The sequence below is a fragment of the Sciurus vulgaris genome (genome assembly GCF_902686455.1).
Source record: "Sciurus vulgaris genome assembly, chromosome: 2".
Lineage (NCBI taxonomy): Eukaryota > Metazoa > Chordata > Mammalia > Rodentia > Sciuridae > Sciurus > Sciurus vulgaris.
In genome coordinates, this window is record NC_136462.1 from 30,153,806 (window position 1) to 30,169,574 (window position 15,769).

The following is a 15,769-nucleotide window of genomic DNA, read 5'->3' on the forward strand; positions in this document are numbered from 1 at the left end:
TTATGACTTTAAAAAAAAATAATTTTCAGAAAGTTTACCTGCCCAGCCAAGGATCCACAAGCACCTGCTGCTCCACTGACAACCATTGTCTGATTAGATCTAGCAGTTATATGACCTTTTTCCTGTACTCCAATTAAGGAAGTCAAACCAGGCATACCTATAGCTCCAAGAAAATATGAAAGGTGTCCATCCACAAGCTGTGGGTCTACCTAAAATAAAATACATACCTTTTTAACATTACATTAGAAATTCCTTTTTAAGACAAAATAGAGCTTGTTATGTAATAAATTGTGTGCCCCCTTCCTATGTAATTGTATCAGAGATACAATGCTATTTAAGCTTAAATGAGGTCACAAGAGTGGGACTCTAATCCAATAGGCTCTGTGCCCTTAGAATAAACACAAGAAATACAACCACTACCTTCACCAGACAAAGACCACTTGAGGACACAGTAAGAAAGTATCTACCTGCAAGCCAGGAAGAGAGACATCACCAGAAATGAAATTTTCCATAACTCTGATCATGGATTTCTAGCCTCCAGAAAAGAACATTAATCTTTGTTGTTTAAAGCCACCAACTTACGGTATTTTGTTGTGGCAGTACAAGAAGACTAACAATTTCACTAAACCATTCTTCAATTTTGTTAAAATTCTATAATATATTTTTAAAGAGTATAAAAAACAAAATTCTTTCTATTAAAAAAAATAAGCTTTTTTGAACCAATCAAGGCCAACCTGGGCAACAAAGCATGACCCCCACCTCAACAGCAACAAAAAAAAATAAACCTCAAACTCTGATTATTTTATTTTTTCTTTCTTTTTTATTCTGTGTGTGTGTGTGTGTGTGTGTGTCTGTCTGTCTGTCTGTGTGTGTTGTACTGGCAATTGAACCTAGGGGTACTCTGCCAGCCAGCTACACCCTCAGTTCTTTTTCCTTTTTGAGACAGGATCTTCCTAGGTGCTAGAATTACAGGCATGTGCTATGGTGCCTGACTCCAATTATTTTCATTACTGATAGTTAAAATGTACAATAAAAATGTAAGGAAGGGGATTGGGGTACAGCTTAGTGATACAGCACAAGTACAAGTCCCTGAGTTCAATTCCCAGCACCAAAAACCCAAGAAAGGAAGATGCAACACAATTTCTTTTAGTTTAATTACAGAATAAATTGAGTATCTTTAAACTTAGCATTTTATGTTTATATGGTGATGAGGTGCTACCAATAATTACATTGCTCTTTTTCTATTCTTATCTGTAAAATTAGAGGGAATTGAAAAAAATTATATAGGACTCCCTATAATGCAGGTTTTATGATAATTTTTAAAATATATATGTATTTTAGTTGTAGATGGACACGATACCTTTATTTTTATTTATTTATTTTTAATGTGGTGCTGAGGACCAAACTCAGTGCCTCACATGTGCTAGGCAAGTCCTCTACCACTGTGCTATAACTCCGGCCCTTATGATAATTTTTAAGGAATAGATAATTTTGGTAAAAATTTAACATACCGCCAATAGTATCTTATTTTATTTGTAGTTCAGTTACGATAAATAAATAAAATGGGCTAGGCAATACCATTCCTGTAATGCTGGCTCTTTGGGAGGCTGACAAAGGAGGATCACAAACTCAAGGCCAGCCTGGGCAATTTAGCCAGACCCTGCCTCTAAAGAAAAAAAATAAAAAGAGCTGAGGATGTACTTCAGTGGTAGAGCACCTACTTAGCATGTGCAATGCCTTGGGTTCAACCCCCAGGATTAAGAGAGATGAGGCATGCAATACGTAAGAATGCCTATAGTACACAAAAATAGTTTGTATTTGCAATATCTGTTTACTAATAAAGCCAGTATCAAAACACTGTGAGATAAGTTTGTGTTCAGCAAAAACCATTTCTCTTTCTCTTCTGAATTACTCTTCTTCATTTCCAATATATATTCCCAAAGTATTTGCAAACTGTCTTTAACTGCACCATTTCCCACTACAGCACTAAGAAGAAGGGTTTCTCTACACCTGACATGGAAACCTACTGACAGCATAGATATGTTTTTTCCCCAACACTATAGTTCTCACCAACTATGTAACCTATCACTTAATTCAATTCAATTCTGACACCATCTACCTGGAGTTATGCTGGATTCCAGAAGTTCTAGTCTTAGTACCATAAAACTACTCCCACTCCAGAAGGCAATTTCCAGTCCGTCTGCTATACTTTTTTTTTTTTTTAATGGTATTGGGGATTGAATCCAGGGGTGCTGTACCACTGAACTATATATACTTAGCCCTTTTTATTTTTAATTTTGAGACAGGGTCTCACTAAATTGCTAAGGTTGGCCTCGAACTCATGATTATCCTGCCTCAGTTTCCAGAGCAGCTAGAGCACCACTATGCTCTGCAAATTCCAAGATTTTTAAGATTGTTGAGTCAGGGAGCTGGGAACAAAGGCCAAATAAATTTATTATAGCATAAGCATATTGATAGGCTGAATATTCCTTTTCACTTTCTACTATGAAATTACTAGTTAAATCTATTTTATTAGAACTATTAAGATGAAAAATAATCATGTAACATTTCCCATGTAGCACTCATATCTTAGCCACCTTTAATTTAACCTAAAATTGAGATAGAAATTTATGGACACAGAACACTGAGACTCTAAAGGAAAAATATCCCTGTTAAAATACAGAACAAATAACTCGTAAACAACTAATAAACTGGATAAAGGAGAATAAGGGACAGAAGAGGACCAGGATGTGTAAGTATGCACTGAACAACTCATAAATTATTTTGTAGATTTCCAATTCCCTGTAGTTTTCTGGAATGTAGTAAAATGAGAACAGGACCTCAATAGACAGAGACCATTAATTTAGGGAGACAAGGGGCTAACATTTGATTGAACCATGACACTCTGGTACAATCACCTAATCACCTGAGATTCTGCTATAAGCAGAAACCTACATATCAAACTGACTTCTTAATGGAAAAACACAATCGTGCTCAGTATTTCCCAATCCTGAAGCAAGTCTAGTCCCTTTGGATCATACACATTGCACCTAATTAAGTACTCTAATAAAAGCCTGATCTCAAGTCCTGGTAGTGCATCTCACTTTTGAGACTGCTCACACTCTGCTCTAAGAATATATATATGCTCCCTTTATAATAAATCTCTTTGCTACTCATACCTGATACACCCTTAAATTATTTTCTGTGATATGGTCAAGAACCTGAAGGTTCAAGTAGAGGTCTCTACCTCTGGAAAGACCTCCTTAGACCTCCACATGGTGACAAAATGGGTGATAGAATCACACTCCAAAAATAGTTTATTTAAGAATAAAAGGGAGGGCGGGGGAGGCACCAGTTGCAGCACCGGGAGGAGGCTGAGGCCACAGCTTGAGGGAGGCCCCCAGCCCCTCTGTACACGTGGGTGTGGACAGCTAGGGGAAGGGAAGGGAGGCCAGGCCACTGGCTGGCCGGGGGCCTGTGTCTGGCACAGCCTGTGTGAGACTAAGAGACAATCCTTCCCCGCCGCCCAGATAATCAAGAGTTTTGGCCGGACATTTGAGCACACACCCGATAGTGAGGAGCCAGACAAAAAGCACGGACTATGACCCTGAAACGGATTAATAAGGAACTTAGTGATTTGGCCCGTAACCCTCCAGCACAGTGTTCTGCAGGTTCAGTTGGGGATGATATGTTTCATTAGCAAGCCACAATTATGGGACCTAATGACAGCCCATATAAAGGTGGTATATTCTTTTTGACAATTCATTTTCCTACAGACTACCCCTTCAAACCACCTAAGGTTGCATTTACAACAAGAATTTATCATTCAAATATTAACAGTAATGGCAGCATTTGTCTTGATATTCTAAGATCACAATGGTCTCCTTAAGATTGTTGAGTCAGGGAGCTGGGAACAAAGGCCAAATATACTTATTATAGCATAAGCATATTGATAGGCTATGAACTATTTCTAAAGTTCTTTTATCCATTTGTTCACTGCTATGTGATCCAAACCAAGATGACCCTTTAGTGCCAGAGATTACGCAGATCTATAAAACAGACAGTACATCTATAAAACAGACAGAGATAAGTAAGAATGTGTTGGGAATGGACTCAGAAGTATGCCATGTGATATGCTACCTTAAAGTCAGAATAACCTGCATTATAGCTGGAATAAACTTTAAATTACTGTTCCTTTTTTGATTTTCTTATCCGGCTGCTCCCTTATCAGACCTCATCTTTTTTAATTTTATTTTTTGTTTACCTCCCTTCATTCAGTCACATGCTCATCTGAGAAGACTTTCTCTAAGTTCTTCCAGCTTTGGACAATAACTGCTTTTAGAAACTATAAAGTAGTTACAAGAGAATGATTGCCCAAGATTCAGAATTTTTTTTAAAAAAATGGAGCATGTGTATTATGTGGCCAATGTCTTCACTCTCACTTGGTTATGAGACTAAACCATTCCTCACTGTTCTAAAATGCTGAAGAAATCATCTGAGGGGGAGGAAGATGGGTGCTCAGTTGTCACATCAAAGGAAGCAGTATTATTCTAGAAGCATCCATTTTGTTTAAACCTTCCACCATTAGAGATTTGGTTACATGATATACTTTATGCTCATAACTGATGTGGTTGCAGAATTGGTATTGAATTTATAGCGTCAGATGTATTTTATGCATGTCAATAAAGGAATGACCTGTTCTTGTTCTACAGAGAATGGAAACTGGAAGTCAAACACCCTTTGTATTCCAAAATACAGTCTCAAAACATTTTGTAATTTTCATTTAAATTGTTAGGAGGCTTGGAGCTATTAGTTAATCTATCTTCCAATACACTGTTTAATATAGCACTGAATAAATGATGCGAGTTGTCAATGGTGATCAACTAATAGCTCTGCTAGTAACTGATTTATTTTTCTTCAATAAAGTTGCATAAACCAAAAAAAAAAAAAAGAATAACAAGGGACTGTAATTCAGAATATGCGTGCATCCAGGGAGGCAAAGGAAGGCAAGAATTTTTAAAGGTAAAATGAAGAAATGACATTCTTTGTTTCAAAACAGTTATTCTTCATTACAAGGATTAATAAGGGTGGCATCAGTCCATTAATAGAACAGGAAGTTGATGGGTAGGCAATGTGGTGGTTCTGAAAGCCCCTCCTTCATGGCCTTCCAGTTCCATTTGGTCACATAAGTGATTCCATTTTGGTATTAGAAACTTTCATACCCGGTTAAGAATTTGTATAACAAGCCAGGTGCAGTGACACACTCCTGAAATGTCACCTATTCAGGAGGCTGAGGCAGAAGGATCTAGGTTACCCTCAGCAACTCTGTGAGATGCTGTCTCAAATTTATTTTTAATTTTTAAAAATTAAAAAAGTGGGGGCTGAGGATGTAGCTCAATGGCAGAGCACTTGCCTGATATCCACAAATATCCCTAAGTTCAATCCCCAATTACTGAAAAAAAGAAACAATATTTGTAATAATAAAAAATATTAAAATATTATAAGACTTCTTATAAAACTTTAATCCTATTTATCATGGCATTTAATTTTCACATTCACTTATGAGACAGCTATTATTTTCATTTTGCCCATAAGGAAACTGAGATATAAAGTCCCTTGATGACAGATTAATTAGGTTGAATTACATGAAGCTGCCATATTTTGTAGGTCAAAACAAACATCGATAATTTCATGTTTTGGCCCAAAAGTGAACTGAATCAATATTTCTGATGTGAGATGGAATTTCAATCATAAAGCAAGTATGTTTCATAGGTGGCTATTTCTCAGGAAACTTCAAAGTATATAATTATAGGGGGACTTTTAATTTTTAATATAAAATATTTTTATGCTTATAGCTCAGGTTTTACATGTATAATTTGAGAAATAAATATGGAAAATGACAACATTCTCTGGTAATCTAAACTGTCATATACAGTTACAGCCAACAGTGAAAAAGGAACAAAGGCTTTCCACAATTGGCAGTTAGCCAAAAGAAAAATATATGCTTTTATTTTTACCTGATAACAAATAAAACTGAATAACAACTGTAGAAAATGAACATTATGGGGGGATCAGATATTTTTATATAATACATCACCTTTTCAAGGCTATTTCCATCCAGAATAGCCTTGGTTTGCCAGGGCCAATAGAAAGAAGTCACAAAATCGCCTTTATTCAAATTTATGTGCTTGCTTGCTTCTATAATTCCAATACCTCCACCATCAACCACCTGAGACAGCTGCCAAGGTGCTATATAATCAGTTCCAGTGTCTTCATTCATCTTACAACGCTAAAAAAAAGAAGGCATTTTGTTAGATAATACTGAGCCAAGAGTTTACTAATTTACCCAATGACTAAATGTATAGTGTTAGTCAAATAAATAAAAAATAATATATCTTAATTTCTCCATTTTTTTAAACATATTTTTAGTTATCATGGATATTTATTTATTTATTTATTTATTTATATGCAGTGCTGGGAAATGAACCCAGGCCAGGCAAGCACTCTACCACTGAGCCACAACACCAGCCCCTCAATTTATTTTTTTATTTTGAAAAAAATGCACCTCTTGAGCTGGGGATATAGCTCAGTTGGTAAAGTGCTTGCCTTGCAAGCACAAGGCCCTGGGTTCAAATCCCCAGCACCAAAAAAAAAAAAAAAAAAAAAAAAAAAAGAATGCACCTCTTCAACACGCATAGAAGTTGTAATTAAAAAGGAATTTAAGTATGTTCAATATGTTCTAGTATTAGATCAGAGTAATCAAAACAGCATAGCACTAACATATTAAAAACAGATACAATGACAAATGGAACAAGAATATGGAGTCCAGAAAGAAATCCATGCATTATGAATACACAACCAGTATAACTCCACATCAGGTATAACCACAAGAATGGAAAGTTACACTCCACATATGTATAATCTGTCAAATACATTCTACTGTCATGTATAACTAAAAAGAACAAGTTAAAAAATTAAAGGGGAAAAAAAAAGAAATCCATACATTTACAATTGATTTTTTGCAGGGAGAGGGGATTACTGGGGATTGAACCCAAGGGCATTTTACCACTGGACTATATCACCAGTATTTTTCTTTAAATGTTTTTTTTAGTTGTCAATGGACCTTTATTTTTTTTTAAATTTATTTATGTATGGTACTGAGACTTAAACCCAGTGCCTCACACATGCTAGGCAAGCATTGTACCACTGAGCCACAACCCCAGCTCTCACCAGTACTTTGTATTTTTTAATTTGAGACAGGATCTCACTAAGTTGCTGAGGCTGGCCTCACAATTGTGATCCTCCTTTCTCAGCCTCTGGAGTCACTGGGATTACAGGCATGTGCTACCATGTCCAGCTACAACTGATTTTTTTTTGTAAACATTTTTTTTGTAAACATTCATTTTTATTGTAAACAAATGGGATACATCTTGTTTCTCTGTTTGTACATGAAGTAGAGGCATACAGTTTGTGTAATCATACATTTACCTAGGGTAATAGTTTTTTATTCATTCTGTTATTTCCCCCCGCCCCTAACCCTACAACTGATTTTTGACAAAGATGCCACAAACACACAATGGGAAAAATAGTTTCTTCAATAAATGATATTGGGGAAAATGAAAATCCACATGCAGGCAGAAGAATGAAATTAGACTTACCCTATATACAAAAATCAACTCACAATGGATTTAAAAATTAAGTAAGATGTGAAACAAGCCAAGCATTGTGGCACATGCCTGTAATCCTAGCTACTTGGAGGCCAAGACAGGAGGATCCCCAAATTTGAGGCCAGCCTCAGCAACTGAGACTGCCTCAAAATAAAAAAGCTGGGGGATATTGCTCAGGGGTAGAGTGCCTCTGGGAAAGAGGAAAAGATGGGAAAACACGGAAACAACATGGTTACTATAGTTAATATTATATATAATATTATAATATTATAGTTATATTCTTGAAAATTGCTAAGAAAGTAGATTTGAAGAAGATGAGGTATGTTAATTATCATAACTGAGCTATTTAAAACATCAAGTTCACAGCATAAATGTATACAATTTTTACTTCCAATAAAAACTATTTTTAATAAAAAACAAAATTATATTCTGATAATTGTGAAACTCTGAATGTACTAAAAACCATTGAGTTGTATGCTTTAAATGCTTTAAGCATGATATGTCAATTGTATTTCAATAAAACTTAAAACATTTAAAGAATTAAGGAAATAGTATGTGCATTATGGTCGCATGGTTAATACAAAATACTGTTTTTATTGTTTCAATGAACTGTGGCATATTAGGTTCACTTACATGTTACCAATGATTTTTTTTAAACTGTTCACTTTTTATGGAAGCAAACTAGCAACATATGTAATAGGGTCCACTCCTTCCAGAGTTGTCCTTGGCAGTTAATTTTGCTTCCCTTCCTTTACCTGCACTAAATTCTAAAGAAACCCCACAACTAAGTGATTAAGATGTTAACTACTAAATGATTTTTCTTTGGATTTACAAAACCCAGAACATCTGGTGACCTCAGATTACACAGGAATGTGGAACTCCCCTCCTTATTCTTTAGTATGGTATATCAACTAACAAAGCAGGTACATTTGCGGTGAGACTTAACCTGCTGTTTATCTAAAGAAATTAGACCCAGTAGGTCAAGATTTTTTTATTTGTTTGGTTGGTTGGTTGGCTTTTGGGTTTTGGTTTTGTTTTTTGCTTTTGTCAAGGGTGATTTTGATGTTCTGGCCAAAGTAGGGGGGGAAGCAAATATCCACTCTTGATAAAGACCCTACCTAACTGCAGCCTTCATGCACATTATCCCACTGCAGCCCCTTTCCCTTGCTATAAGTCCTTTAGTGTACTTGAGTTCCCTAAGATATTTTGGGGAGGCAAAGGATAGGTCCCCCCACTTTCATGGTGCTAGCTTTTGATTTCTTTCTCACCAACTCTCAGCTCCCGAGTATTGGCTTTTGAGTGGCAGGCAGACAGACTTGGGCATGACTTGGGCACAGTAACACATACAGACCACAAAACTCTTCATTTCTCTTGGCCGAGCAATTCTGCCTCCTCAACAGAAATAATCCAAAAGAAAGAATTTTTATACAATTGTTTATAACAACTTCAGACCAGGCACTTTTCCAACATTATGTTCACCATCCTCACATGGATGGTCTTTTCATCCATAAGGATGAAATGCTACAGTGGGACCACATTCTACCATGTGGATAAAGACTTGTCTGGGAAACAGTTAAGACTCTTCCTCTTTCTGGCTCACTCTTATCTCTCAACTGAAGTCCATAATGTTGAGGCCCACAGTGTGGACCAGGAGATGGAAAACATGGAAGTCTGCTTGAATAAGGGGCCCCTTATGGCTTAGTTCAGTTCATCAGGGGAAAAGACCAAATAAGGAATTGATGCAGAAGTTTCTATGCAATCTAATATGCTTCTGCTTGTGTGCCACCTCCTATGTATTTTTGGGAAGCAGGTACAATAATCATAGGACACTGGTTGAACAAAGGCCCTGACACGGCTAATAGAAAAATTGGGGGGAAAATTCTGTGAGACATAAGGGGAAAAAAGTGTTTATCCTACTCTCACTTGCTGAATAGATAGGACAGATAGCGAGTAAGACATTTAGCAATGGGCCCCATAAAGGCTTCTCTAATTATAAAGGTCACTCCATGAAATTAACCTGTAGAAACATTCCGAACATTCCAGTCAACTCCATTATCCTCAAGTGGTGAGAAAAGGGGAGTGGACAGACCTGAGTGAAAGCTATAGATTCAAGGGCTAAAAGGACACAATCAGAGAAGGTCATGGGCACTTTTCCAATACCTGATTAACACAGATAGTGATCAACATCCCTAGACTAGTACACTTAAATGGCAACCTACTATGAGTTCCCCTTCTCCCTGGCAAGAGCTGTTTCTTTTCTTCTCATATGACTTAAATTCTATTCTTTCACTCTCACTCTCTGTTGTCCATAGATTTCATTCTTCAAACTCATGAGACAAGAACCTGGAAAGAAGCTGCTGGCAGGTCTGCAATACTACGCCAGCACAGCCTGCTATGGAGAGCTGCAACCCAGCTAAGTCTCACTCATGATGCTGAAAATCCAGTCCTGTCCTCTGACACCAGCCACTGATACTGGCAGGCACCCACTATGTGAATAACTGTCTCTGCTGCAGAGGACTGTGACGCCACCCACAATTATGGCAGCAGAGACAAAGAATCTGGTGCCATCTCTAACTTCATTTTCACTACTACTAGATGCAACACTTCTAACACCACACAATTTCCCCACATAATAACCAAGTAGTTCTGCAGGGGCATCAGCTACGTGTCCTCTAATTCAATTCAATTCTACCTGGAGTTAGTGTCAGATTCCATAATTTAAGGGCTCAGTCCCACAAAATTGCCCCCCACTTCAGATGCCAATCTCAGGTCTCAGGTTGTCGTCTAGGCTTCTGATGTACCAGCTGTAAGTAGGGTTCTGATAACCCTCTCCTTGGGTTTGATTAATTTTCTAAAGTGGTTCACAGAACCCAGAGAAATACTTCATTTACATTTATCCGTCTATTATAAAGAATATTATACAGAACAGATAAATGAAAGAGGTGCATGGGGCAAGGCATATGGGAAGTGGCATAGAGCTTCCATGCCCTCTCTGAATGTGCCACGACTGAGGAATTTCACATGTTCACCTATCTGGAAGCTCCCCAAATCCAGTCCTTTTGGGTTTTTATGCATATTTCACTGTATAAGCATGACTGACTAAATCACTGGCCATTGATGATCAACTTAAACTTCAGCTCTGGGCAGTCCTCTCTAGGGAGGCTGGGAGTTCCAAACCTCTAATCATAAGTAGTTACTTATAGTTAAAAAAGAAAGTCAACCCAATAGAACATCATATAGCTAACAAAATAACCATATTTGGCTTTTTGTGGTGCTGGGGATTGAACCCAGGGCCTTGTGCATGAGGCAAGCACTCTACAAACTGAGCTATATTCTCAGCCCACAAATAACCATAACTGAACTTGTTTTTAATATGCAGATATACATATACAGTCAATTAAACATACGAAAGTAAAGCCAAGTGTGCTACTTTGTGCTACTATGTGCCTATAGTTCCAGCTACTTGGGAGGCTGAGGTGGGAGGAGGTCTGGAGCCCAGAATTTCTATGCCAGCTTGCTCAACACAGAGAAAATCTGCTTCAAAAAGAGGGGGTAGAGAAAGAGAGATTAGGGCTGATGATATGGCTCAGTGATAAGACACCTGCCTAATAAGCACTAGGCCCTGGGTGTGATCTTCACTTTTGAGGAGAGAATAAAAAAAGAAAATATGAAAACAAAAATGTGTGTGAGCGTGTGTCTCCATGTAAAATATTGTATACACAAGGTAATTAAAATTAACTATAAATTTTAGCCAGGTGCTAAGGCACAAATTTGTAGTCCTAGGATAAAGCAGAATTCCTTGCATCTAGGAGTTCAGGGCCAGCTTTGGCAACATGTCAAGATTTTGTCTCTTTAAAAAATTAATACCAGTATGAACCTGTAATCAATAAACTCCTTGAGAAGCTGAGGCAGGAGGACTGCAAGTTCAAGGCCAGCTTGGGCAACTTAGCAAGACCTTGTCTCAAAATAAAAAGTGCTAGGGATGTAGCGGTGAGGTAGAACATTCCTAGGTTTAATCCCCAGTACTGCAAAAGTAAACAAAATAGAATAAAAAAAAGCTAATAAATTAACTGTAAACTAGGAAATCACATAAAATCTCAATGACTTAGTGTTCATTAGGTTCCCTTTTTTCCTTTTAAAGTTCTTTTAAGGACTAATGCTCTGACTATTGTATAGTGAAAGCTCTCAAAGTGATTTTCTGCCTTCTTTTCTGCAATTAATACTTAATAAGCACCATGCCAGTCACTGAGGTACAGTGATAAACAAGACCTTTGTTTTCATAAGCTTACTTTTATTTTAGAGAAGAGTAATATCTAATAACCATACAATATGAAATAGAGGTCTAAACTAAACTAGGGTTTAAGGTGATTTACAACAAATAAAAATAAAGTCCCCTTAAAACAGGCATCTAGGGAATAACAGAGTTTATCCAGCCAGGTAAAGGGAAAAGGGTAGGGGAAAAGGGTAGGAGGACTCTGGATGCACTGTTAGCATGTATAAAGGCATATTTTGTTTTGTTTTGTTTTTTAATTTTTATTTTTTGGTGGAGATGGACACAATACCTTTATTTTAGTAATTTATTTTTATGTGGTACTGAGGATCAAACATGCCTTACACATGCCAGGCAAGCACTCTACCACTGAGCTACAGTCCCAGACCTGAAGGCATGTTTTAATATGTACTCAGGACTTTGTTTTAATCAGTTATGGCAAGATAATGGACATGGAGACAGATGACTTGAAAAAAGGATTTATTATTTATGGTTTCCAAAAAGACAGGATATGCCATGCCATGCAGGTCCATATGGAGAAGGACCAGTCAGGAGGCAGAAGGAGCAGGGAGAGATTATATCCCAGAGTTTTTACTGTGATTTCTACAGGAAGGAATGGGTGACAAGGCAGGTAAACTTGGATTAATTTAGGATTGGATAGCCTTAATAACCTCAGCTGGTTCTGGGCTGCAGGGCTGGTCCCTAATTGTGCCGAACCTATTTAAATGTTGGGTTGGTAGGTGAGAATTAGGGAAGGTAATTAAGGATATGGGCTTTGAATAACCTGGTTGGCATATGAAAGGTGTACTCAAAGGCAAATTGTTTCTTCCCTCTAAAAATCAGCTAACACTGGGGAAGGAAAATCTCTCCAGGAATAGCAAATCCCCTAAGAAGCCAAAGCATCAAAAAATACAGAAAATAAAAAACTTAATTAATATAAGGTTTGAGATAAGAGTTGCACTGATGTTTTACCAAAGAAGGAGGTCCAGTGAGTCAAGGGTAAGAAGTAAGGCAGAGCACAGTAAGGGAAGGTAGGAAAACAGGGACCAGAGTCCGTGGCACATTTGAACATGTCAAAGATGTTAGTCTCAATCTGAAGACTAAAGGGAAGCCATTAAATGATTTTAAGCAAGGTGACACAATCAGTTTCTGTTATAAAAAGAGCATTCTGGGAATTCCACCTTTGGGTCCCCTTCTTCCACCTGGGAGAAGTCTGTGTTTGCTTTTCTTTAATAAGGCTTACTTTCTACTCTACACTTGCCTTGGTGTGCTTTTCTGGTGTTATACTTCAACACCTGAGGAAGCAGGACTCCTCACCGGTAAATGGCGGTATCAGATTTGGAGGTCCCACCGGATCTATGCCGAGATGGGAGCTTCACTCTCAACAGTATTGCCAGATTCACTACTAGCCTGCATACTGAAAAACTGGGACAAATTTGACCCACAGACACTCAAGAAAAAGTGCCTGATTTTCTTCTGCCGCCAGGCCTGGCCTCAATACAAACTCTGATGGAGAATCCTGGCTGCCAGACGGAAGTATAATTTTTTTTTTTTTTTTTTTTTTTTTGTGGTGCTAGGGATTGAACCCAGGGCCTTGTGCTTGCAAGGCAAGCACTCTACCAACTGAGCTATATCCCCAGCCTGGGAAGTATAAATTTTAATACCATTCTACAACTTGATAGATTTTGCAAAAGGGAAGGAAAATGGTGTGAGGTACCTTATGTTCAAATCTTCTTTACTCTAAGGGAAGACCCCAAATTATGCCAACAATGCAAAATAGACTCAGCCATAACCACTGTCATAAGGGAAGAAAACTTTAAAGAACCACCTACTGAGGGAAAGGAATCATGGGGACCCCCAAAAGCTCCATTTTCTGCTAATGTCCATCTGCTTCTGTCCTCCATACCCTGGCCTTTCTCCATCTGCCCCGATGGACAGATCAAATATACTACCTCTCCAGGAGATGCCAGGAAGAGAATTTGGACCAATTAAAGTATACAACCCTTTCTCACTCCAAGACTTAAGACAGATGAAAACAGACCTAGGGCAATTTTCAGAAGATCCAGATAAATATATTAAGGTATTTCAAAACCTATGCCAGGTGTTTGACCTCACCTAGTAAGATATTATACTGTTACTTAACTAGACTTTAACCTCCAATGAGAAGGAAGCCATCCTAAAAGCAGCTGAACAGTTTGGGGATGACCTACACCTTGCTCATGCCCCAGGAGCCCAAACTAGATCTAAACCCAACTATCCATCGGGAGCACAGGCAATTCCCAGAAAAGATCCTGACTGGGATCCGAATGATGAACAGGATGCTTGGAAGATCAGACACTTCCAAATGTTAGTCCTTGAGGCCCTTAAGAGAATCAAACAGAAGCCTATTAACTATTCCAAGGTTTCTGAAATTATACAAGGTCCCCAGGAAAGCTCGGCTATTTTCATGGAGAAACTCAGGGAGGCAATAAGAAAACACACCACCGTGGATCTTGAATCCACAGAGAGCCACTTACTTTTAAAGGACAAACTTATTCAGTCGGCTCCAGACATTCGGAGGAAATTACAGAAATTGGCATATGGCCCTGCTCAATCCTTAGATGATATCCTCCAACTTGCAACTTCCATTTTTTAATAATTGAGCTAAAGAGGAAAAGAAGGAAAGAGAGCGTAGAGACAAGAAAAAGGCTGAAGCGCTGGTCCTAGCCCTAAGAGGAGTTAGCTTCCCGGGTGAAAAAGGAGGAAAACGGAATGTACCTCAGGCCACAAAAGGGGTTTGTTTCCGTTGTGAAGGGGAGGGACATTTCAAACTGAAATGTCCCTGAGCCAAACGGTCACCTTCACCTCCGGAGCCCTGCCCTAAATGTCAAGGCAATCACTGGAAAAGTGACTGTCCTCAGGGGTGTAGGTCCTCGAGGCCAGACTCTTCCATACAGGCCTGAGGGGGCCTGGGATGGATTCTAATGGCTCCAGTAACTCCTATCACTACACATAAGCCCCGGTATGCTTCTCCATAGGGAGCCAAGAGGTCAACTTGCTCTTAGATATTGGCGCCAGTTTTTCAGTGCTCACCTCTTATCCTGGACCTCTTTTCTCTAAAACTATAACGATGCAAGGGGTGTTTGGACAGCCTATTACCAGAAAGTTTACTCCCCCACTGAGTTGTGAATGTGATGGGATGATGTTTTCTCATGCATTCCTGATAGTCCCAGAATGCCCTACCCCTTTATTGGGAAGGGACTTACTTTCAAAACTTCCAACTTCCATTACAATGAATTTGGGACCACAAGGATCATTATGTTTACCTCTATTAGAATGTGATATAAACTCTGAAGTATGGGCCACTGAAGGCAAGATTGGACGGGCAAAAAGTGCAATCCCAATTAAAACAATCTTAAAGGATCCCTCTGTCTTTCCACATCAGAGACAATACTCACTACGCCCAGAAGCAAAAAAGGGCTTATTAAAGATCATCTAGAACCTCAAACAGCAGAAACTTTTAGTACCTTGTAACAGCCCAGGCAATACACTGATTTGGGGAGTTCAAAAATCGAATGGGGAATGGCATTTAGTCCAAGACCTCAGAATAATTAATGAAGCAGTTGTTCCCCTCCCAGGGGTTCCTAATCCATATACTCTGTTATCTGAGATTTCAGCAACTGCTGCTTGGTTTACTGTGTTAGATTTTAAAAATGCCTTCTTTTGCATACCTCTGGACTCTCAGTCTCAGTATCTGTTTGCCTTTGAGGAACCAGATAGTGGATCTCAATTAACCTGGACAGTGCTTCCCCAAGGATTTAGAGATAGCCCCCACCTATTCGGACAAACTCTG

General features: G+C 38.4%; 1 protein-coding gene across 6 annotated transcripts in view; it reads right to left on the minus strand.

The window, feature by feature from the left end:
• PTGR2 (prostaglandin reductase 2) overlaps positions 1-15,769 on the minus strand; it is a 62,020-nt gene that overhangs the window by 7,478 nt on the left and 38,773 nt on the right. For all 6 annotated transcript variants that reach the window (XM_079129853.1, XM_079129851.1, XM_079129856.1 and 3 more), the window contains 2 exons: positions 6,098-6,289; positions 39-209 (listed from right to left, as the gene is read on the minus strand). In XM_079129853.1, the coding sequence (XP_078985979.1) occupies positions 39-209; positions 6,098-6,289 (363 nt within the window). The remainder of the gene's footprint in view (positions 1-38; positions 210-6,097; positions 6,290-15,769) is intronic.